Source organism: Aquarana catesbeiana, linkage group LG02 (assembly GCF_042186555.1).
Source record: "Aquarana catesbeiana isolate 2022-GZ linkage group LG02, ASM4218655v1, whole genome shotgun sequence".
Taxonomy (NCBI): domain Eukaryota; kingdom Metazoa; phylum Chordata; class Amphibia; order Anura; family Ranidae; genus Aquarana; species Aquarana catesbeiana.
Window position 1 is genome coordinate 576437147 of NC_133325.1, and position 24410 is coordinate 576461556.

General features: G+C 40.9%; 1 protein-coding gene across 2 annotated transcripts; it reads right to left on the reverse strand.

Annotated features, from left to right (window-relative positions):
- Nucleotides 1-3660: 3660 nt before the first annotated feature.
- On the reverse strand, nt 3661-21689 carry TRIM63 (tripartite motif containing 63). Of its 2 annotated transcripts, XM_073616127.1 has the most exons (10): nt 21307-21689; nt 20785-20945; nt 20382-20553; nt 18328-18423; nt 15218-15451; nt 14522-14544; nt 13955-14079; nt 12962-13033; nt 8856-8941; nt 3661-4044 (listed from the first exon to the last, which is right to left on the reverse strand). In XM_073616127.1, the coding sequence occupies exons 1-9, from the start codon at nt 21463-21465 to the stop codon at nt 8877-8879; spliced, it is 1107 nt and encodes a 368-aa protein (XP_073472228.1). In that variant the 5' UTR covers nt 21466-21689; the 3' UTR covers nt 3661-4044; nt 8856-8876. The 2 variants fall into 2 exon arrangements, with proteins under 2 accessions (XP_073472228.1, XP_073472229.1); XM_073616128.1 differs by lacking the exon at nt 8856-8941.
- Nucleotides 21690-24410: the final 2721 nt, after the last annotated feature.

Here is a 24410-nt window from a genome sequence, read left to right on the forward strand (position 1 = left end):
GTGTGTGTTGTGTATGTATATGTGTGTGTGTGTGTGTGTATATATATATATATATATATATATATATATATATATATATATATATATACATACACACACATTATATTGTATATACAGTATCCTTTTCTCCCTGCCACAATAGTAGGCATTCATAAAACTACAGAAAGTGGCACTGATGTTATCATAGGGCTGCTCCATGCTTTATTGTACTGTGAGCAGTGCCAGGGCAAGGTCCTTTAGCACCCAAAGTGCATGCCCCCCCTGTGAACTTATTTAGCAGTATACAATAGTTTGCATGTCCTGCCCTTTTTACACCCTTTCATGCTAAAGCACTCAAGCCAGCTGCCTAGGGTTGCCACCTTTTCTTCAAGTCAAACCCAAACACTTTAGCGGCACACAGCAATTGATTTTACAGTATATACTATACATATATTAAATAACATTTCTAATTATATGAAGTTAATTACAAGAGCCCCCCCTTACATTAGAGTCCACAGAGTCTCTCCTTTTAAACCTGAATCCATTGAGTTCCCCTTTTACATCTGAATCTGCAGAGTTTCCTCTGACATCTGAACTTGCAGCGTTACCTTACACTGTAAGGGGGGACTCTGCAGACTTTGATGTAAGGGAGAACTCTGGGGACTCTGACATAAGGGATGCTCTGGGAACCCTGATTTAAAGGGGAACACTGAGAACTCTGATAAACGGAGAGGACTCTTATGTAAGGGGGAACACTGAGAACTCTGATGTACAGAAAGGACTCTTATGTAAGGGGGAACACTTTGGCCTCTGGTGTAAAGGGGAACTCTGATGTAAGGGGTGCTCTGAGAACCCCGATTTACCTTAGTGCATTCACTCAGAGGCAGAAGAGAGAAGGGGGGAGACTTCAGTCACAGACAGGGATGGATGGTGAGCTCACTCACCCCTTGGCAGTCAGCACCTCTCATCCAGATGTATCTGCGGCTGCTGGGCTTCAAATTTCCTGCCCCCACTTCCGTTTTCTGAGGCACAGCGCTGGAGATTGGAGTGTGGGCAGACAGAGAAGGATAGGGGCAGTAGGAAGAGGTGCAGATCGAGCCCTCTCTCCCCTCTGTATGTGTTTGTGAGGGGGAGGGACTGTTAGTGCTGGCTTTGGGCAGCGTGAAGAGAGTGTAACAGACACTCTCGTCTTCGACAACTGCAGCCAGCAACCCTGCTGGGAAGCCATAGTCCAGTCTCAATAATGTGTCCGGGTTTCATGACTCAAAACCCAAACTGTCTGGGTGAATCCCAGACAGGTGGCAATCCTACAGCTGCCTCTTCTGCCTCCCCCTCAGCCCAGCCCTCACTATAAGCCTAGGCTAATAGATTGATGTCCCCCTGGGAGGGTGTCCATGACAGCCCGGGATCACAGGAAGAAGGCTGGCTGTTATTCAATGTCATTCATAAACAAGACAAGTATTTCAGCAAAAGTTGCTTTCGTTATGTTCCCATATGCCTAGCTATTCAATTTTTAAAACATTTGGAGTTCCACATTAAATGCATATGTTTACCAATCAAAGACTACAAATAACCTAATTCATAAACTTTTCTGTATGCTGTCAGTATTTATTATTTTACCTTAGTAACACCTTACTTTTAGTAATGTACATGGTTAATAAACCAGTGAATTTATTTGTAGTTACCCAAAATCTGGAACTGTGTCAGGATTTTATAATGCAACTATCCAGTGTTTGTTAGGGGCCAAGAACAAAGTTACTCTTTGTTCACATGGTTTTCTTCATCTTAACAAAAAAAACAAACTATTTCTGCAGCTGCTCAGGGGATCCCTGTTGTGTCATAGCACGGCCTTTATCAATGTCACTCTTTCTGGACAACTTAGTGTAAATATAGAGAACAAAAAAAAAAGTGTAATATAAAAAAAAAAAAAAAAAAAGGAATTAACGTACTGAATACTGTCATTGCAGGTATTAACCCCATACCAACTATAACTATTTTTAAGTATTTTTAAGTGTACAGTGGAACCTTGGTTAACAAGTAACGCGGTTAACAAGCGTTTTGAAAGACGAGCAACTTTTCTTTTAAAATTCTGACTCGGTTTGTGAGTGTTGTCTCGCAAAACGAGCAGAATTCAAGCTAATGGGGTGTGCAGTACTGCATTTGGCCAGAGGTGCGGGGACACTCGGAATGGTTCGGAAATAAACGGAATCACTCGGAAATACATGGAAACACTCGGAAATACTTGAAAAAACCCAGAAATACTCAGTTTCCGAGGCTTTCTGAGTTCAACTGAGCTGTCCCTGAGTATTTCCGAGGCTCTCTGGCGCCCCTCGCCTCTGGCCACATGTGGTATTGCATGCAATAGAAGTCAATGCGGAACGAATTATCTTAGTTTCCATTGACTTCTATGGGAACTTTGCTTTGATATGCGAGTGCTTTAGATTACAAGCATTCTCCTGGAACGGATTATGCTCGTAATCCAAGGTTCCACTGTATTTAAATACAAGAAAAAGGCTTTCTTTCCCCCTTAAAGCAGACCTTCATCCTCCCGAGGACAATCCCGCCTCTCCACCCCTCCTCCCATCCTCTGCAGGAATAGGGCTTTGCTTTTTCTTTTGTTTTCTTTTTTTTCTATTTTTTTTTTTTTTTTTATATAAAGTCCTCCCTGCCTCCCCTTGCACGTCACTTGCCTAAAGCCCCATATACTATTAGATTTTCACAGTTTTTTTGTCTTCAGATTTACCAAAACCATGTAGCGCAAGGGCCTGCCTGATTGCATTTAAATTTAAACTCTTAAGGTTTGACCTCATATTAAAATCTAATAGTGTGTATGGGGCTTTAGGCGAATGACACGCACACTGCCCGCTGTGCCTCCCAGGATATTTACATCGCATATACTTAGGACGCATAGACTTTCATTGAAGAAAGGAGGAGTGTCGTCGGGAAGTGTGCCAACCAGGAATGGGAGGTGTGCCTGCTGAACCCAGAACAGCCAGCATCCTAGCACAGAAGGTTATCAGCTCACAAAATTTCTGGCAGGATCAACAGTTATTTTCTGCACTTAAACAGCTATAACAACACACTTTTCATGATATTTTTAGAGCTGAGCTCCAGAAATGAGACAAAATGTACCCTTACAGTGGGGCCCATTGCACTGTATGGGTTTTAATGCTCATTTAGTTTTGGGGTGCATAGATGAGGTGCATTACTTACCTTCTTCCAGTCTCTAGCACTCTCCTCTAGCTCCAGGCTGTGGGTGATCCCTCAGTGTCAGTGGCTATTAACCCTGCATTGTACATGAGGAGGCGAGCCTGTGACCACAGCCTGAAGTTGCTTAGAGAGGATGCTGTGGGGGACCAGTTGCAAAGATTGATGGACTTTGGCAGTGCCAGAAATAAGGTAAGTATAAAGTAGTACACCTTATTCCTGCACCCCTAAACAAACATTTAACCCTTACAGTGCAGGCAGGGGTTTACTGTATGGGTACATTTTGTCTCATTCCTGGAATTCAGCTGATATACCAAAAAGGTAGGTTCAGTGTTAAGGTTTACATACCCTTTAATAGGAACATAATTAGTATGATTGCTAACAATATGCTACCCACTGTGGATACTAGATTGGGTAGGTATGTTTGTCTACGGGACACTGTGTACCATAACATCATAACGACTCAAGAATCTATCACAAGATCAGAAACATTTTATTCAAGTTTTGTAGTCAGTACATTGCACACTAATCCAAAGTTTATTTGATGTGACCCAAATGTTTGCCCACGTTCCCCGTCACAGGATGTCTGACAACATGGAAACCAACCCAAATGCAGAGTCACAGCACCCAAGAGAGATAAAAAAAACAAAAAAACAAAAAACAAGAGAACAATTATATACATCCCAATCAGATGACCAACAAATGGGGTCTTCTGATGACTAGCAGCAGTCCGGAGTTACAGCCCAGTGGATTTTTGCTCTCCGGGCTCATGTGATTCCTTTTTCCCTGAAGATAGTGACACATGCTCCACTCCTGCCTCCCCGTGAATCCTTCACACACACTGGAGTTCTTGCTGCCCTGTAAATAGCAGAGCGAGAGGAAATTACCAAATGCACAGATTATACATTTCGGTCATAGAAATACATTATGATTACCGTATAATTGTATGCAGTCTGGTATTCTGTACTTTTATACAGATGTATTAGTATAGTTAGTAGTGCAATACACTTTGAAGGATGTATATAAAAATTCATACAAGCTATAAACCAGTTTTTAATTTTTTTTTTTTGTGCAAACTGTGTTTATTCTGTAGCACATTTTTTTTTCAGAATCACAATTTTAAATCATCTGAATTTTTTTTCACTCAATCAAATTTAGCAGAAGGGTTAGTTTACCCCCATTTTTTTTTTTTTTTACAGTGCATGGGATTCTGGTTTATTGTGAGCAGAAATAAAAGTCTTTAGGGACATTATAATTTTATTAGGGTCCATCTACTGTATGTGTAAGCTACATACATAACACACACTTATCTTTTATTTCTAATATTTTGCTATAGAGCAGATAGATGACATAGTGTCTTACAGAATGTATAGAACCATTCACAATAGTCTCTGTCTTAAAGAAACTGACAATATAAAGTCTTTATTACAATCATAGAGATGCATCCTATAGAACCAGTTTGGTTAGAATCGAAAAAAACATACTAGCTTGTTTGATCCCAGGGCCACAGTGCTGCAAGTCTATAGTGCTAACCATTATGCTGCCCATTGTGTACTTTTTACTGTTTACTATTGAATACTGTGATAATATCGCAAGCTGTTTACTCTTTTGCATGGTAAATTCGTAAAATTACATCTTTTGTAGCTAAATTTTTTTTGATTTGAAACCAATACACATCCAAAGCACATCACAATGGACCTGCAAAACACACACCACAAAACACACATTTGAATTATTTATGCATTGTTGTACACAGGAGAAAGGTACAAGTGCATTAATAGATGTGTTGTGTGTTGGCAGTCAATGGAAAATGAATGAACTACCTAACTGTTACGCACTTTCCTTTAGAACTTCAAGTATAACTAAAGGCAGAACTTTTTTTTTTAGTTTTGGATAGCGTGCAGAGGGATTAGAACACCTGTCAGTATTTATTGCTGTCTGTGCCCCGTTAAGGAGATATAACCTCCCTATTTGTTCTGTTTACCATTATCATTGAAAGTTGAAGTAAAGAAAATCCCACATTTTGGGTTGTCCCCAGAAAAGTAATAGAGGGGAAATCTTTCAATGGGGATACTAGTTCTGGTGAGCTGGGGGTCCCCAAGAAATTCCCTTAATTTGCAGGGATTTCCTTTCACTTCCTGTTTTGCTCTGGGACAGGAAGAAAAGGGAAATCTCTGCAATGGGAAGTGAAGGGAAATATCTGCAATGGGATGGCGAAAAAAAAAATCAGACAGGAATTATAACCCTTCCTTGCTCTATCCAAAATGAAAAAAAAGTTTTGCCTATAGTTCTACATTAATGTTCGTGTGGTAACACAATGCAAATATAAGTTCCAAGCCTTAAAGAGGAACCTTTTTAGTGAAGACACCTATGTTGCCTTCTATGACCTTCTTAGTTTAGAAAAGCCTCTTATGTGCCAATAGCCGATGCAGTCTCGCCTTGTTACTGGAGCCTGATTTCCTGATTAATCCCTGACTTCCAACTGCCATTGTACTCATTTTACAAACAGACCTGATTGGAGGCCCTATGTGGGTTTATGGGGAAGTGGCTGTAAAAGGACTTGTGTCCATTTACACACGTCTATCTCCAAGTTCATTAACCACTTGACCTTTGGAAGATTTACCCCCCTTCAAGACCAGGCCATTTTTTTGCATTTATGGCACTGCGTTACTAACTGACAATTGTGCAGTCATGCAACACTGTACACAAACCAAATTTATATAATTTTTTTCCACAAATTGAGCTTTCTTTTGGAGGTATCTGAACACCACTGGGTTTTTATTTTTTTTTTGCTATAAATGAAAAAAGACTGAAAATTTTGAAAAACAAAAAATATTTTTTACTTTCTGCTATAAAACATATCCAATAAAAAAAATGTACTGTACTAATGACAATGGCTGAGAGGGGGTTAACATCTAGGGCAATCAAAGGGTTAAATGTGTGCCTAACCAGTGATTTTGTTAAGTGTTAAGTGTGTGCTGCTTTCACTAAGGGATGTGCTGGATTTTATTTCCTGCCTTGCAGGCAAACAAAATCCAGCACATCCCTGCTGACAGGATGGAGCTCTGCGTTGTTTACATAGGTAGAGCTCTGTCCTGTCTGTCTCCTCGCCAATCAGCCGATCCAGCACCTGCTCAGCTTCTGCTGTGACTAAGTGCGTCCCCTACCTGGAAGTGCCAGATCACGTACTAGGTACGTGATCCGGCAAAGGAGAGCCACTTTGCTGCCGTATAATGGCATTATGTGGTTAACAAGTGGTTAAGGTCCACAAAAAAAACCCCCAGAAAACGACTGTGTCCTTTTCCATTTTTCTGGACCTAAACATGACAGATCAGGTGTAGTCTGATGTAAACAGACACAAGTCTATTTACATCTGAGCACCTGTAGAGCCCTCACGTGTCCTCTGTGCACACACTGAATGGGCACAGATGTCAAAACACTGACCTGTTCAGCTCCAATTCAGAAGGGGATCTGCTCACGTATCCTCTGCCGAATGGAGTGGAGGGGCTCTGTGTGAAAGGGGCTCTAATGAGACTGCTGCAGTGGCCAGTTAAGGCACCCTAACTGGACAGGGGAATGGTGGTTGATGAAGCCATGAAATATAGCTATTAAGTCAGGCTCAATCTGGCAGTTGCCAAATCCTACCAAATCCTACTCTAATGAAGTCTGTATGTAAGTACCTTCTGACTCAAAATATTGTATAAATTTACCATATAATACTACTTGCTACTATATATTACTGCACATATATTATGTAGTATATTTATGTTGCAGATAAAGGTAGTCACCCAAAGTAAATCTCCCCTGATGAAGGAAAACATGTACCAATAAAAATTTCCGAAACATGTTGGGATGTATGTTACAAATCTTCATGGACTGACCTCAGCTTGACTCTGGCAGTGCCTAGATTATTAGCCTTTGGGTTTTATATATATATCTATCTATGTATAATTAATTTGATTGGTGTACTTTGCATATTTTTTTAACAAATGACTGTTTTTTGATGGTAAAACGTTCCTTTTTGTATCTTAATAAAAGTGGCACTTGGTTGCCTTTTATATACTGCTCTACTCCTTTCTGCCTTTAAAGTCCAAGGGGGCGGCTCCTATTGCACCAGTTGCATATTCTCTCTGTCTCTAATCAAGGATGTTGGCAGTCCCTCACATTCAATTCCCTTACAAACTTTTTTTTTTTGTTAAACTCTGTGATTTATCATGAGCTCATGCCTATCACTAGTAACATACTGTAGTTGTCCTCCACTGTCATGTCTGCACAAATCCTGGACTAATGGGGTTTCAGTGCTCTAGTAGTCACAGTAACTGCAAAACCCCCTTCTGCCTGTGACATTCTGTAGCTATAGACAGGCAAAACTGGGTCTCAACAGTTAAGCCATGCCTGTACATCTGACTGTCCTCTGATGTCTATAGCTAATTTTACAGGCTCTCAGTGCCATATACACATCTCTGATCACAGAGTCACTCAGACCAAGAAGATCACAGATTATGGCAATTGAAGGCTATTACTGTCATTTACATATAATGGAGGGCTTTGTGGTCCCTTCATCCTGATTCATCATGGTTCTTCTCTCTGAATACAGAGGTACTCAGAGTCTTTGGAGCATCACTAATGAGAGATACCTGATCATTACATTTTGGATCAAGCAGGACAATTAACATTTATCATCATCCCAAGGTCCTCCCTGTTTCTTTCTTTTATATAAGCTGCCCAAACAATTCCCGCTGCTGATTAATGCCTGAAAACATATTAAACTGGTAGCGGTGCAATACAGCCTAAATATCTCAGAGTGCATAACATCCCAAGTTGAGTCTCATTTCTGCTAAGGACTGTGAGAGGATGCATGAAAAGGGATTTCACCTAGTTACATAAGGACAACCATACGACGGAGGTCGGCCATTCGACTGAGGGAATTTCTTTCCTACCATTACCACATTGTGTTCTTCTGGCGGGGGGGGGGGGGGGGGGGGGGATCACTAGTGATCACATGTACAACCTGTAAAAAGAGCAGCCTGGTTGTTCCCAAGCTGATCGGTCAACTTGGATACATTCAACTTGCCCATACATGGTTCGAATCTCGGCCTGTTCAGCAGGAGATTCGAACTGTCTATGGCCAGCTTTAAAGAAGAAGTCCAGCCTGAGCTCATTTGGCTGGGATTCTCCTATGGATCACAGGAGTGCAATTTGTTTTGCACTCCTGTGACCCATTTTCAGCAAAGAGGGAACTGAAGTCCACTCTCTGCTGACATCACTGGAATTACCCATCTCAGCCTCTCAGCAAGCCGCTGAGAGGCTGAGATGGCCATTCTCCGTCCCTCCACAGCTCAGCGATCCAGTGAGCGTGCGTGGGGGGGGGGGGGGTGGCAGAGCGGAGAGCTGCTGATTGACAGTCAGCAGTTCTCTGCTCGGAGAGCTGTGAGAACCAAGCCATCGGCGGTGTTGGATCGCTCGGTTCTCAGTGCAGAGGCAGCGGGGGACAGGTGCAGCATCGGACCGATGCTGCATCCACCTGGGTAAGTATGAATCTAGAAGGAAAAAAAAAACATACTTCTCTTTTAATTTAATCCCTTCATTTAATTCACAGTAGCTTAGTTGTTAGCTCTTCTGCCTTGCAGCACTAGAGTTCTCTGTTCCAATCCCAACCATGACATTACCTGCATGGAGTTTGCATATTCTCACTGTGCTTGCGTAATTTCCTTTGACGCGTTGAACACATGCTGTTTGGTTAACTGGCTCCTGTCTAAATTGGATATAGAATGTGAGAAGGATGTGAGATGTGAGATGGGATCTGGGATCTTAAGGCAGGGACTGATACAAATGTACAAAAAACACTTTGTGAATTTTTGGCACTATAGAAATGCCTGTAATAAATATTTGAATTCATAACTTGTTTAAATGGGGTCTTAAACTTTGCCAAGAGGCCTTTTTTAAATCCTGACTCCAGCCGCTCTTCCCCGAGCCTCCCCACTCATAAACAACCTATTGCTAATGTGCTTGCAGAAAAAGCAGCCAAAATACAGTAATACCTGTCTTATGATGACTGCTGGCCCAGTGTTACAGTGCAATCATGATAACATCAGCAAGAAGGGTGCTAACAAGATCGGTCAGAGACGAGCATGAAGAGCTGGTCTCTGACCACTGCAGTAATGTTTTTACAGGCAAAGCCTAAACGTTAGCAGCAACCTCTCTCCACTATAATTCCCAACTCTGCTCCTGTCTATCTGTGAGAGTTCGGTATTCCCACCCACCTTGAGTGTTCAAGTTTCCCTGTTGCATCCTCCTTTATGTAAAATAAATTTACAAATCTAGCAGATAGAATGGGACCCCCCTCTCCCATAGCATGTGTGCACTCCCAGGATTTCTTTTGACTCCTAATGAAAAAGTAACTGACAGCTACTCTTGGAGGTGCTCCCTATCTTCTATTTATAGATTTTGGTACCTCTACATGAAGGACCTTTTCTGGGTGCAGCTGCCTATGGGGGAAAGTCCTTTACAGATGATGCCATCTATTCCATATTGGACCTCTGAGCTCTCTTGTAGCTACAAGGTAGACTTTTATTTAATTGTCATTTAAAACTATCTTTGTGTATCCCAAAGACTAGCCCGAAGCATAAATCAAAGAAACAAGTTGTTGACAGGTTTTTAAATGTATTATTACAGTGTCTACTTGATAAACACGTCACAAAATTTTAAGAAATTACATACTTCAGGCACATAATTAGTGTCACACAATTTTTACCCCACCCTTTCTAAGACAGTCCATTGACTGATAGAGACAGTAAGCTCAGAGATCTGCTAATACAAATAAGGTGGGGTGAGAACTTGGGGCCATGATATAAAGCATGTAGAGGAGAAGTTGCTGCTCAGGAACATTTATAATACAGGTTTTGCAACTAGTGAGACTTAGTGTTGCTGGCTAACAGAAAGTTACCACTACATCTTAAAGCGGAGTTTCACCCAAACGTGTAACTTCCGCTTATCTGATTGCCCCCTCCGTTGCTATATTTGGCTCATTTGGGGGGGGCGGGGGGAGCGGGTACCTGTTTTTGACAGGTACCCTGTCCCCACTTCCGTCGGACCTCGCCTCGCGAGGTAAGTCAAAAGTTCGCCCCCCCCCCTCACCTGCTGCTGGGTAAGAGAGAGCAGCACGTTTCGAGAATTGGCTGTGAAAGCTGCAAGGCTTTACTGCCGGGTTCCCTTACTAGCAATGTCGGCGGCCACACCCGACAGCTGATGAAAACATCAGCTATGGTGCCAACATTGCTGGATTCCAGGACAGGTAAGTATCCTAATATTAAAAGTCAGCAGCTGCAGTATGTGTAGCTGCTGGCTTTTAATCCCTGTATTGGGGGGGGGGGGCAGAACTCTGCTTTAAAGTGGTTTTAAACTACTCTAGGTTTATTTTTACCTACAGTCAAGCTTTCAATAAAGCTTACCTGTAGGTAAAATGAATATATCTGCTCTAGTGAGCAGCAGCTGGTGACGTCACAGATGCATGCCATTTTTTCAGAGCTCCGTGCCGTGGCCGTTACTCCCGCATACATGGGAGTGACGTTATCCTGGTTTGGCCATTCAAGCGTGCCTGGAAGGAAGACCGAGTGAAGATGGAAGCGTCTCCAGGGGTGACAGTGTGCCGCTGGTGTGCTTAGTTTCAAGGTAAGTCTTTCATAATGTGCTAGTATGCAATGCATACTAGCACATTATGCCTTTACCTTTGTAGGGAGTGTTTTTTTGTTGTTTTTAATTTGCCCACATTTTCTACTGCTTTAAATAGAATGGTGATCGCCTAAAGAGAGCTTGTAATCCAATTTGAAGAGCAAAAAAATTTCAGACAAAACCACAGAAATTCTTTTTAAATGCCTACTTCATTTGTTTTCTTTCTGAACTTGCTAGCAAATGTACCTACTTTTTAAAAAAAGTCCCTAGCACAGCCCCCTACCTCTTTTCACAACAAAGGAGTGAAGGGGAATACTATAGAGGGTCACAGGCTTAAGTGACAGCTCTGAGTCCGTTGGGGCTGGTGACATCACACCCAAGATGGTGATGCCTAGAAGCAGTCTCAGGGCTTTTTGATGTCTACACAAGAGGCTTTTACAGGTAAATAAAATGGCGAAAATATTTTAAATTCACATAAAATCTTACAGAAAAATTGTTCTAGAAATTAATGGTCTGATGACAGAGTTAAAATAATGCATGCAGTATTTAACTCATGAACATGCAATTCACCAAAAAAAAAAAAAAGTATGTTAAATACCACATAAGTTAATTTTTACATTTTGTGGTATTTAATGTGTGTTTTTGCACGTTATTGCACCATAAACAGTCTGCAGCGGTAAGTCAAACATTTAGCAGTGGTATTCCTACCACGGCTAAAAGTTACATTTCAGTTCAGAGTTGCTGGTTAAGGAGCCGGAACCCTCCAGTATCCTAACAACCATGACTCATCTGCTGTCAGTGGGGATTACCCGCTGACAGCAGAATCCAAACAAACAAAAATGGCGTACAATCCCACCCCCCCAGGCTCTTCATGTCTGGTATGGATTTTTGGGGGAAGCTCACGGCAAAAATAAAAGAAATGCAGATAAGTAATAATGCCGGTGGGTGCCGACTCCCTAACAACCAACTAGTTCGTTAAATAACGTGTGGCAAAACTGCACCTTATTTAACAAATGTTTTCTTTTGCTTTTTTTTTGTAAACTGACTTTTAGACAGGCTTATGCGGTATTTATGGAACGTTTCTTAGTTTTTGCGGTAAATACCACATAAACCTGTAGTGAATTGACCTTTTTTATATCACATGAGATATTTGGGTTAAATGTGTCATGTGACCCAAATATCTCATCCTTTTGTGAATAGACCCCAGAGTCTCTTTAGGGCGAACCAGTGAGGAGTGATCATGTCTAAGCATATAAATATACAGGTATATTCTAAAGTTGTAACAAAGTAGTCTTCCTATCAGGGATAGGTGGGTGTGCTGTTTTATATGTACAGTGCCTCCCTGTTAGAGCAGAAACATCAGCATTATATCAGGCTGTAAGGCCACCATGAGGATAGCCTGTCTCCCGCCTCAGCTCAGGATTTATAACGGTTACTTTGTTTAGGATTCTAGAAAAGGGTATACCACCAATTAGCAGTTTTTTGGCTTTCATTCAGGTTTTAATTGTCTTTTATCACTGAGATGAGCCAGGAGCCTACAGCCTGACACTCAGCCTGACACTAGTATTCTGAAAAAAAGAGCATACAAGTAATTCATCAACATATCAACTATTCCCTGAGAGGTAAGGCTGCACAACTAGAGATTCAGGTAATTGGTGACTGGTTCTCATTAGGCTGGCCTAAAGAATCTCTAATCACAAACATGCTAGGGGCAGTGATTCAGGTTGGCTATGCAACTGACCCAACTCAAGTTCAGGAGAAAGTAGCCTAATGGTGGACCATTCAAGTTTTTAGCAACCCCAGACAGATCTAGATCCTTCACCAAACAGTCATAGATTTTACACACTGTGCAGTATGTGAGCAGGTAAATATTGGACAGGAAAGTTTTTTCCCTCCTATACCTAATCCCTTCATTTCTAAAAGTTGCCAATAAGAACAGGATTTAGCCCATGATTAGCCTGGGTATGGGTTGATTTAGAAAAGCAAAAGCAAGAGTGTCTTTTTTTATAGGGATGAATAGTCTTATGCGTGATTTATACACATAATATTTTGGACGATCTTATTATGATGTTTTTTTTTTTATATTCTAGAAATAGTTTCTTACCAACAGGCTGTTCTTCTTCTGGCTCCTCATATTCCTCAGTTTCATCTTCTTCCTCTTCTTCATCGTCACAACCTACAACAAGGCATAATAAATTCATTTCATGAACTACACACAACAGGATATACACAGTGTCTTTAATGATATCTAGCAACAGTAATCATCCCAAAGTCTGTTTTTTCATTTATTAAACCAAACTCCATGTAAACAGCTAAATACACAGTTGAAATACATATAAGGGAGCTGTGTTACCTGCATAAGGATTTGTATTTCTATCTATCTGGTTCTAAAATTTACAGGGACAGAGACCTGAATTCCTCTCCCACATTGCAGTAACATTTACAGGTCTTCTCTCCACTCCCACCCTATGATTGGACAGTGCAAAGAGAAGCAGCAACTCAACTTTCTTGTCAATCTGCTTTCTCCAACTATCAGCATAAGCTCCCGTTCACACCAGTGCGACTTGTCATGCGATTTGACAGTTCCAAATTGCATGACAAGTCGCACCCCATTGCCGGCAGTGGAGCCGCTCATATCGCCGTGACTCATGTCAATTATAACGATTATAAAAAAGGTTCCTGCACTACTTTTTACCAATTTCATTGCGACTTGCATAGACTTCTTTTAAATGAAGTCACAAGCCGCAATGAAATTGGCAGTGCAAATCGCACTCATGTGGGGCTCTGAAATCACCCTGAAATAGCACAATTTCAAAGCTGTACCGGTGTGAACCAGCGCTAAACCTTGCACTGCAGCACAACCAAATAGCCTCTTCTGCTGCTTCTCCTTGAGTCTGACTTCTGCAGCACAGGGACTGCAGGAGGCTGATACCTAGCAAAATTCAGGTACTTACACTGCTTACATTTCGAAAAAATATTTAAGAATGAAATATTCAATGATGAGCTGGATACATTTGTGTCCTTTATAACTGGTTGAAGCTCAGCTCTAAAGATATTAATACTGTATATACAACTCACATCATAGCAACACACTTACCTGTATTAAAATCAAGGTTTCTTAGGCATTCAAGAACATGTTCAGTGTCCAAAGTAAATTGGTCCATGTACTCAAAACCAGATTCTGTTTTCTCCAACTGACTACCCTTAGAAGCATCCATAATCCTACAAAGACAAAAATGATGTTGAGTATGCCATTGGCATCCATTCAAACTCATTGACTTTTGAAGACTGAGATGGATGGGCACATAAAAATAATGCGATATGGCTTATCTGGCAATTATATCTGGAGATGTAAAAAAAAGCTTAGCAGTGTTCTTATATTTTCTGGACAATCAAATCTACTGCAGCCAAAAATGTTCTAGCTCTCCAAGTTTTGGAGAGGGTAATGAAGGGTCTCTTAATTTTAGGAATAGGTTTTTTCACCTTCTGCGAATTGAGGGGAAAGATCAATAATGAGGATAAAGATAGCAATAAAAACCTGATAAAGTTTTAAAATCATTTGCACTACATCTAGAAAAAAAAATAAAAATTGATGGAGTTTTACTCTAAATCATGCATTTAATGTACTTTAGTATTGCATTAACATGTCTAAAACTCTGCTTACCTTTTAATAAGCTGTTTGGATTCCTGGAAAAAAAAGAAAAGAAGAAATATTTAACAATTTAATTAATAAAATATGGCAGCATATGATGTATGTGACAAACAAAAGTACACATATAACCCAACATTTTCTTTGTTTTGGAAAAAGTAGGGAATGGTTATATCCCCTGGTGAGGTTTCTTTTTCCAACAGGCCTGTAGGAAAGATTTCCCTTCCTGTCCCACAGATTCAACGGGTTGTAAGAGGAGAAGCCCCTCAGTGTGAAAATAGATAGATACTGACTAAGGCCCCTTTCACACTGTACGACCTGAAAGTCGCGTGACTTTGACGCAACTTTAAGTTGACTTTGACGAGACGTGAAGCAATGCCTGTGTAATCTTGATGTCTATGGACCTCAAGTCGCATCAAAGTCAGACCAAATTAGCGCAGGGACTACTTTGAAGTTGCTGCGACTTGAAGGCGCACAGATATGAACAGTACTCATTGGATATCATGGGGTACGATGTGTCATGCAACTTTGCAGTCCCAAGTCGCAGGACAAGACGCACAAGTGTGAAAATTGTAATGTTTAACTGGTTCTAATATTAAGATATGATATATTCTATCATGTGATGGCATTATAATAGAAGCTGTCATTTTATTGTCCTTTTAGAAGGGTCCTTTTATTTATATGTTTGACACTGGCATGATGAAGACTCACCAATAGGAAGGTAGCATGGCCAGCCTGTTCAGAAGCCTGAAGTGCATTTTGCAACAAGTTGGAAGAGGACTGGATTTGCTCTTGATAGCTGGCAATGAGGGTGCGTACAAAATCAGTTTTCTCCTCCTCAGCTTGTGCTATCCTTTGTACAAGAACAGCCTTCTTTTCTTCAAGGACTCTGCTCAGTTCTTCAAATACTCCATTCAAAGATTCCTTCTTCTTTTGACTGTTCTCCTATATTGTCATGAAAAAAATGTTTTTTTAAGATCTGAGAACTTGGTTCTAAGCTCAACATAATGGTCATAATTAGCGCCACATGGTGACCATGCAATGTACAGTGCCTTGAAAAAGTATTCCTACCCCTTTTAAATTTTCCACATTTTGTCATGTTACAACCAAAAATGTAAATGTATTTTATTGGGATTTTATGTGAAAGACCAACACAAAGTGAAGTGAAAGGAAAATGATAAATGGTTTTCACATTTTTTTTTATCAATAAAAATCTGAAAAGTGTGGCATGCATTTGTATTGTGTGCAATTTAATCTTAGTATAAATACAGCTGTTCTGCAAAGCCCTCAGAGGTTTATTAGAGAACCATAGTAAACAAACAGCATCATGAAGTCCAAGGAACACACCAGACAGGTCAGGGATGAAGTTGTGGAAAAGTTTAAAGCAGGGTTAGGTTATAAAAAAAATATCCCAAGCTTTGAACATCTCATGGAGCACTGTTCAATCCGTCATCAGAACATGGAAAGAGTATGGCACAACTGCAAACCTACCAAGACATGGCCGACCACCTAAACTGACTTGGGCAAGGAGAGTATTAATCAGAGAAGCAGCCAAGAGGCCCATGGTAACTCTGGAGGAGCTGCCGAGATCCACAGCTAAGGTGGGAGAATCTGTCCACAGGACAACTATTAGTCATGCGCTCCACAAATCTGGCCTTTATGGAAGAGTGGTAAGAAGAAAGCTGTTGTTGAAAGAAAACCATAAGAAGTCCCGTTTGCAGTCTACGAGAAGCCATGTGGGGGACACAGCAAACATGTGGAAGAAGGTGCTCTGGTCAGATGAGACCAAAATTGACCTTTTTGGCCTAAAATCAAAATGCTATGTTTGGCAGAAAACTAACACTGTACATCACCCTGAACACACTATCCCCACCATGAAACATGGTGGTGGCAGCATCATGTTGCGGGGATGCCTTTCTTCAGCAGGGACAGGGAAGCTGATCAGAGTTGATGGGAAGATGGATGGAGCCAAATACAGGGCAATCTTAGAAGAAAACTTGTTGGAGTCTGCAAAAGATTTGAGATCAGGACGAAGGTTCACATTCCAGCAGGACAACTACCCTAAACATACAGCCAGAGCTACAATGGAATGGTTTAGATCAAAGCATATTCATGTGTTAGAATGGCCCAGTCAAAGTCCAGACCTAAATCCAATTGAGAATCTGTGGCAAGACTTGAAAGTTGCTGTTCACAGACACTCTCCATGCAATCTGACATAGCTTGAGCTATTCTGAAAAGAAGAATGGGCAAAAATTTCATTCTCTAGATGTGCAAAGCTGGTAGAGACACACCCAAAAAGACTTGCAGCTGTAATTGCAGCGAAAGGTGGTTCTACAAAGTATTGACTCGAGGGGGCTGAATACAAATGCACGCCACACTTTTTAGATATTTATTTGTAAAAAAAAATGAAAACAATTTATCATTTTCCTTCCACTTTGCAATTATGTGCCACTTTGTGTTGGTCTATCACATAAAATCCCAATAAAATACATTTACATTTTTTTGATTGTAACATGACAAAATGTGGAAAATGTCAAGGGGTATGAATACTTTCTCAAGGCACTGTATGTTTTTTTAGACTATCCGTAGATATAAGAAAGGGTTCTGAAGAAAAAGGTGTCTAGAACTCAAACATTTCTTCATCTAAAAAACTAAAAAAGATCATACAAAGGCCTTTTACACATGAAGGTCTCCATAATAATCGGTCTGTAAAACTGGATTTTTTTTCCCTTTTTCTACTGGCTTAATAACTTTTTCAAAGGTCTATGTATTAGTTTTAGAGATAAAGGCAAAGACAGAATGCCCCATGTAAGCTGTAGGTTGTGACTTGTAACATTCACAAAGTTGAAGGCACTTTTCCTGGCCCCGTGCATTGGGTGCCTGAGCAGCCTATCACCAAGTATCAGTGCTCTCATGTGAGAAGAGGGGGGAGCAAGTCACATGGCCTTTGAATTCTGAAGTACTCACACGGCCTTTGAATTCTGAACTGCAGCCCATGGGGCCAGATATGGCCCTTTGCTTGCCTTTATCTTGCCCTTAGGGCAATATTCCTTCCACTGATACAACACAATCTTTGTCCCACTGACACCAATGATGGGACACTATTCCTTCCACTGATACCAATGATGAGACACTATTCCTTCCACTGACCCCAATAGTGGGACACTATTCCTTCCACTGACACCAATGATGGAACACTATTTGTCCGATTGACACAATGATCGAGCGCTATTCCTTCCACTGACACCAATTATGGGGCACTATTACTCCCACTGACACCAATAGTGTAATTTTTTTTTAACTTCCACTGACCCACCTATGGAATTGTTTACTCCCACCAATGCCAGAGCATATTCTCCTCTCATTGGCTACAGTTTGGCTCCCCTAAAGTTTGAAGGGCAATAAACTGGCCCTTTGTTTTAAAAGTTTGTAGACCCCTGTACTAGACAATGAAAAAAGGTATGTGAAGCTGTGGAGGGCAGCAATTATGTGGACCTATTCCTCTGCCCCGAGTTTGTAAAGCACACGTTCACTTTAAGATAATTGACTGATTGCACAAAATATGTATGTACACTTCTATATCTGGAAACATCATTTCACTGATACATGGCAACATTTTATGTGTACTTTGCAACATATTTTTTAAATATTATTACTACTGTTTATAAAATGATCTTTCATATGAATGCAAGTGAGGGGATCCACTGCACTGAACTGCCTACTTTTGCCATATATACTGACTTTTGAAAAAAGAGTCTAAAGAATATACATCTGTGTGTCTGAATGCAGTGTAACACATAAATAATCTCCTTATACTGTACCTTTATAGATTTACATAACTCTTCCAACTGGCCAAGGATTGCCTGAATTCTGTCGTTACCAGCAACAAGCATTGATATACAGTTGCTAAGCTCTGTCTGTGAGGGAAATATAATCAGCAGATAACTACATTGCTTTCTGCAATAAATAATAATAAAAGGCAAAGCAGGTAGTGCAATAGTCAAAATGACATATAGTACCAAACAGCAGCCAATCTGAATAAACTTTACAGGCATTAGTCCAGCTATAGATACATTCTAGTTGCTTGCTATGTGCTTAAATAACAATAAATATAAAAATATTTGAAATTTTTAGGAGCTTTCATCATTATTCTGGATGTAGTGAGCCTGGAACAAGCATGCAGCCAGTGTTTCTGGTCAGTAATTGAGTAGGTACTAAAACAAGCATTAAAATGACACTACTGAAGCATTTAAATATACGTTAGCAATACCATCATATGGATTGTATTTATTTATTTCGGATGGCACAATAGAGCAATAATCCTAACAAACTTTGTAGCTTATGTAAATTGATTATCAAATATCATTCTGTTTGGACAATAGAATGCATAGATGTATTATTGCTTAATGTAACGGTATAGTTTAGTGATATTTGACCATTTACAGTGTTATAAAAGACACTAATGGGCATTGAATGTGAAGATTAAAGGAACAGTTCGAAAAGCAAAGGCAAAATAAGATGTTTTAAGTTGTTGAAAATAAATGTTGCACAACCTATAATAGCGTTCATCTCAAATATCCCTCTCCAACCTGTTGTGTGCCCTCACACCCCCACACAGCTGTGGCCCTATGAGACTTGGCTGCAGCCTCAACACTTTCTAAATATAACAGGTGACCTGGCCAGGCTTTACTTATAAATAAAAATCCATTATTGATGTAGAGAAGAAGTGCTGCAGCACAGACAGCAAAGAAGAACCCCAAGAGGCTAGCTATAAATGGCATATACATAATGGCAGGATGCCATTAGCCAAAAAACAAAAAAAAAAGCACCTTATAAAATGAGTAATGTTAAATCGTAATCAATGTATGCAAGATATAAAGATTTAGAATTCCTGTTTGAAATGCATTGCATGCTATATGACAAGTATCTATCAGTCTGTATGTACAGTGTGAAAACATACTGCAAATGCTGTATACATAAAGTGAAATTTCACCCAAAAGGGAAAGTTTTGCTTTTCCTCTGCCCCCCCCTCCCCCCCACTTGTTCTTCAACTTTTGACACTTTATTTTTTAGGGGGAGAGCAGGTACCTAGTTTTGACAGATACCTACTCCGGCTTTCAACCGGATCGCCTAGGCAATGAATGAGTGAAGGTTCAACCCACCCTCTCTTTGCCTGCAACCTTCTGGAACATGTCACAGTTCCCAGAAGTCTGCAGGACCATTCAAAAAGTGCAGTGCGACATGCACGTGCGCAGTGGGAGGTTGGCTGTCAAGTCGGAAGGAGTCACAGCTGACTTCCCACACTAAACATGCCGGTGTCGGGGACCAAAGACCAGTGAAGAACCTGCCCAGGTGAGGACAGAGCAGGATCCTATTATTAAAAGTCATCACCTACAGTATTTATAGCTGCTGACTTTTTATTTATTTTATTTCTAGGGTAAAGATACCTTTTTAGGTGCAATGTATTATATACTCATGCATTTAGCCAATCAGTGCCCCATTTTTAGCTGACAGCTAGTTAAACTATCTCAAAAACAGACAAAAGTGGACAAATGTGAGCACACTATGACAAGGTGTTCAGTCCAATAGTTTTTCAATGTCATGTGAGCAAACCAAAGTATTCAGTTGAAGACCATATGGCCATAGGTAGAACATACAGAAACCTTGTATATAAGCCCATTAACACCTATGCATACTGTATCACATGATCAGGAAAAGTCTTTATTCTGAAAGGTGTAATTTAATGTACCGCAAAGACTATGCAAAGGGTTGTCATTGGTCACTGCTTTAGCTAGATTGGGAAGTGCTTCCAAAGTGCCATGGCCATATGTTTTACAGTAATCTTTTGGTGTATTTATAGCCCTCGGCCTCTCACCTTTTGAGTCTGGAAAATATTCTGTAGGGGAGACACTTCACAGTCTTTATGAGCACCAAACACTTTACACATGGAACATGTAGGTACTTGGCATGTGATACAGTAAATGTTTATTCTTTCATCTTCATGCTTTTCACACATTGGATGGTTCTCCTTTTTCTTCTCAGGTCGACTAGTCCCATATAAACAAAAAAATAAAAAGCGTGAAGTTTAGAAGCATATGCATGATGACACCAACAAAGTAATCAAACATTTACAGTAATTTTCTGGCTTATAAGTGTTTGCAAAGTGTGCCCAGTGGACATCTGTGTCACCTTGAAGAAGTCTAAAAAATCCACACACTTCATTGAAATTTATTTTATTTACATTCACTGGCGTAATTAATTTTCTCATCGCTGCTCACCTGTGGTCCTGTTTGTAGATATCTATTATATTTTCTACAAGTAGGTTTCTTTGCAGCCCATAAACTCCATGGCGGTCTAAAATAACCTCATGACGGCATGTTGGGCATCGAAATTTTCCCCCAGACACAGTAGTTCGTGTTGGCCAATATGGGTTGCCAGCCTACAGTGACAAAACTGTTAGTAGCTTGCCAATAATAGATCTTAAATGTCAGAGGAACAATACACTGTTACATAAAACAACTAAACAACAAGATGAGTATTGGTCCTACAATACAAATGATAGAATTGTAAAACAGAATATGGAATAAAAAATGGGTGAATGTATGTGAATACTTTTTTAAATGTTACAAATGTTCCATTTTAAACAGATTAGCTCATGTTTAAAGATTTGTAAGAGTGTGTTCTTTACTTCTTCATAAATGTAAAGGACAAAGGTATAAATATACTACTGCTGTCATGATTTTGCAACTTAAAGTTTTAAAAATGTATATGAGATATGAGCAGAGCAAATGTCCCCTTACCTGGAACACATCGTTGGCACATTTCCGACACAGGTTGTGCTGGCATGGTAAGATCACAACAGGTTTCTGGAACATTTCAAGACAAATAGGACAAATTAGCTGTTTCTCCAAGCTGTCCATGGGACTATTGTCCCGGATAATATCTGAATTGTAATCCATTTTGCTTTATAGTCCCTTCCAAATATGTTGCTCTTTTCCCAGCTATGTGTGAGTCTTCTTAGCTCTACTCCTGTATGCACTTGTCTCTCTCAACTTGTTCTGTATACAGTATTCTTCGCTGAAGTCCTTTTTGTGAGTTGCTCTTGAATGGCCTTGTATAATTCTCTCACACCAAGATTAGCTGGTGTTTTCTCCACTGCTGCTCAGATACATCCTATATATAACTTGTGTGCCGGTCACATGCATATGGTGGGGACGGACATGTCACACATTCCTTTTGTTCTGAAGGGTCAAGTTTCCTGTGGTCCCTGAAAGTTTGCAGAGCTGTCACATGGATAAATGAGTAATCTGCGGGAGCTCATTCTGTAAACAGAATCGCTTTTGTAAGATGTGGATTTATGTTTTCCAGGCCAGGCATGAAAACAAACAACCACATTTTCCAGAAAGTCCTAGACATAAGACACCTAAACTCAAGTGCCCCAATGTAATATTTCTGTATGTTCCAACCTAGGACATCTAAATGTTGCTCTTCACATTAGATTGCAAATGGCTTTTAGGATCTGAACCTAATAAGGTTTCTGAATATAAACACATAGGCAGGCATACTTATATTTTACAGAGGTCATAAAGCTTGACAGAGGTGACTCAACAAACCAATAGAGCACAGTTGTTGAAGATTTTGAATAGTGCTCCTATATGATGTATGTTGTTGTAGCCTATATATCAAAGAACCAAAAAAAATTGTAGACAATGGTAATTTTTTGGTTGTATTTGCTGTAGGTAGTGTAGCACCCTGGTGTTAGGCAGGGTTGCTCCTCAATTTACCTGCCAGGTATAGCTGCCTTGGCTAATTGTTGAGGATCAACTGATTTCACTCTAAGTCTGTAATTGCTGCACTTTTCTCTTCTGCCGCTAGGTGGCCGGGTACTTAGTGGCATTAGATACGAGAAGGGCAATGCAAGGTCAAATTATGGGTATATGGGGCATCTCAGCCAATGGGAAGGGTTTTTCTTGAATCCCTTGGCCTGCTGGGAGAACCTTTTATATTTGGGTGGAGTTAAGTGATTGGGGTTCTGTGCCACCTGGGCGTCTGTCTGGGTGGACATGTGTTGTATTGCCCGGGCTGCTAGGCCAGAGTTTGGGCCTATCCCGGGCACATCTGGCTGCTGGGCTGTCTGTATGCTTATCCAGAAGCAAGAGAGCAGCGCAGGGTTGGGATTGCGGCTTGCAGCCCAACCAGAAGTGACAGTTCTGCCGGAGAACCTGCCATGGCCTGAGGTAGAGGGGAAGCTGTCACCACCAAGGGACCATCCACCTTATTACCAGGGACCACAGTGAGTAGCTGAAGCAAGTACCGGAGCAGTATTCTCACCAACCGGGGATGGTGAAGAATCGGGAAACTTCAGTGGATATCAAGCCAGGGACCCAGCCAGTGGAGGTGACGCTTGCAGAGCAGCCTTTTGTGTCAAGCCAGGGACCAAGCAGGCAAGTGGAGTGAAGCTTGAGAAGTATCTTGAGTGCCAAGCTAGGGACCCAGCAGCGAGGCGGGGCTGACGCTTGAGGAAGATACTGCCGTGAAGATTGGAGGAGCTCAAGGGATTCAGTGGCAGTGAATCAACTAATCTAGTGAGAGAGACTGGGAGCTCAGTGAGCTGAAGAACTATAAGAAGTGATTGTAGTGGAAGTGAAGCAACTGTTACACTTTGTGTTAGGAACTGTTAAAGACTGCTGCCATAGGAGACAGCATTCCTACACATGCAGATGTGGCGTCTTGCTGGATGCCTTTCCCTGCATGGCTGTCCTCTTGTTGAAGTCTCGAAGTCTGCCAATTAATCTTGCAACTACCCAAGGGTGTCCTGGCCCTAACCCTCTCTCCCAAAGTTCTGCTAAGAGAAATAAAATCTCTTTTGCATTTAAGAAGTGTCTGGTGCCCAATCAGTCTACCTTGCATTACACCCACTATGCCATGCAGCCCACCATATACAGAAGGATGTCAGCTATCTCTGTCCCTGGAGGTTCTCATTAGAAGGAAGGTGGCCTGGGACCTTGCTACAGTAGATATTCTGGATTGTGAATACGTAAAATAAATGAAAACTGTACAGTGACTTGTTTACACCTTGTGTTGCCCAGTTTTTAGATATCTGTAAATGCTTGCATCAGTGTTTCTTAACCAGGGTACCATTTGAGTTAAAAAAAAATAAATTAAAAATCAATGAATCCTCCAGCCTGAAAAATTTACTAAATTGACCACCAGCTGTTTCATCCTTAGGACGGGATACCTGCCCTATTAAAGCAAAGGACTATATGTGAAAATAAAACTGAATGGGACAAAAAAAGAGAAATTGTCCTGGGAACGCCAGATAAGGGAAGGGTTAACCACAGCTTTATGATGAAATGAATAAGACTTTATCGATGAAAAAGATGCACACCCAATAATAGGAACATATAAAAGGCTTTTGTTCTATACAGGGCTTTTTTTCTCAGAAAAAAGGTACAGGAACTCACCCTCCCCAGCCAACTCTCCACCCCCAATCCTGTCGTTCCATGGGGAGAGAAGTACACAGCGCCAAATCCACGTAGGCCCAAAAGGCACAGAGTGCAGCACTAAGGAGCGCATAACACACAGGGCTCAAAAAAGTGTACTCTGCAGTGATTAGGTGTGTGTATCACACGTGGCACAGAAAAAAAAAATCAGCGGACAGTACTTGCATATCTCCCCCATGTAACCATCTATTGCTCACCTCTGTGCCCCCATTCAAACCTCACCTCTGCAAATCTTGTCCACAGATGACCTATGTCCCCCTTCCACAGCTCACATCTTCTACCCCCCATGTGCAGCTCACTTCTTCTTCCCCCGTCTGCAGCTCACTTCTTATTCCCCCCCATGCACAGCTCACTTCTTATTCCTCCCATCCACAGCTCACCTCTTTCCCCTTTCCACAGCT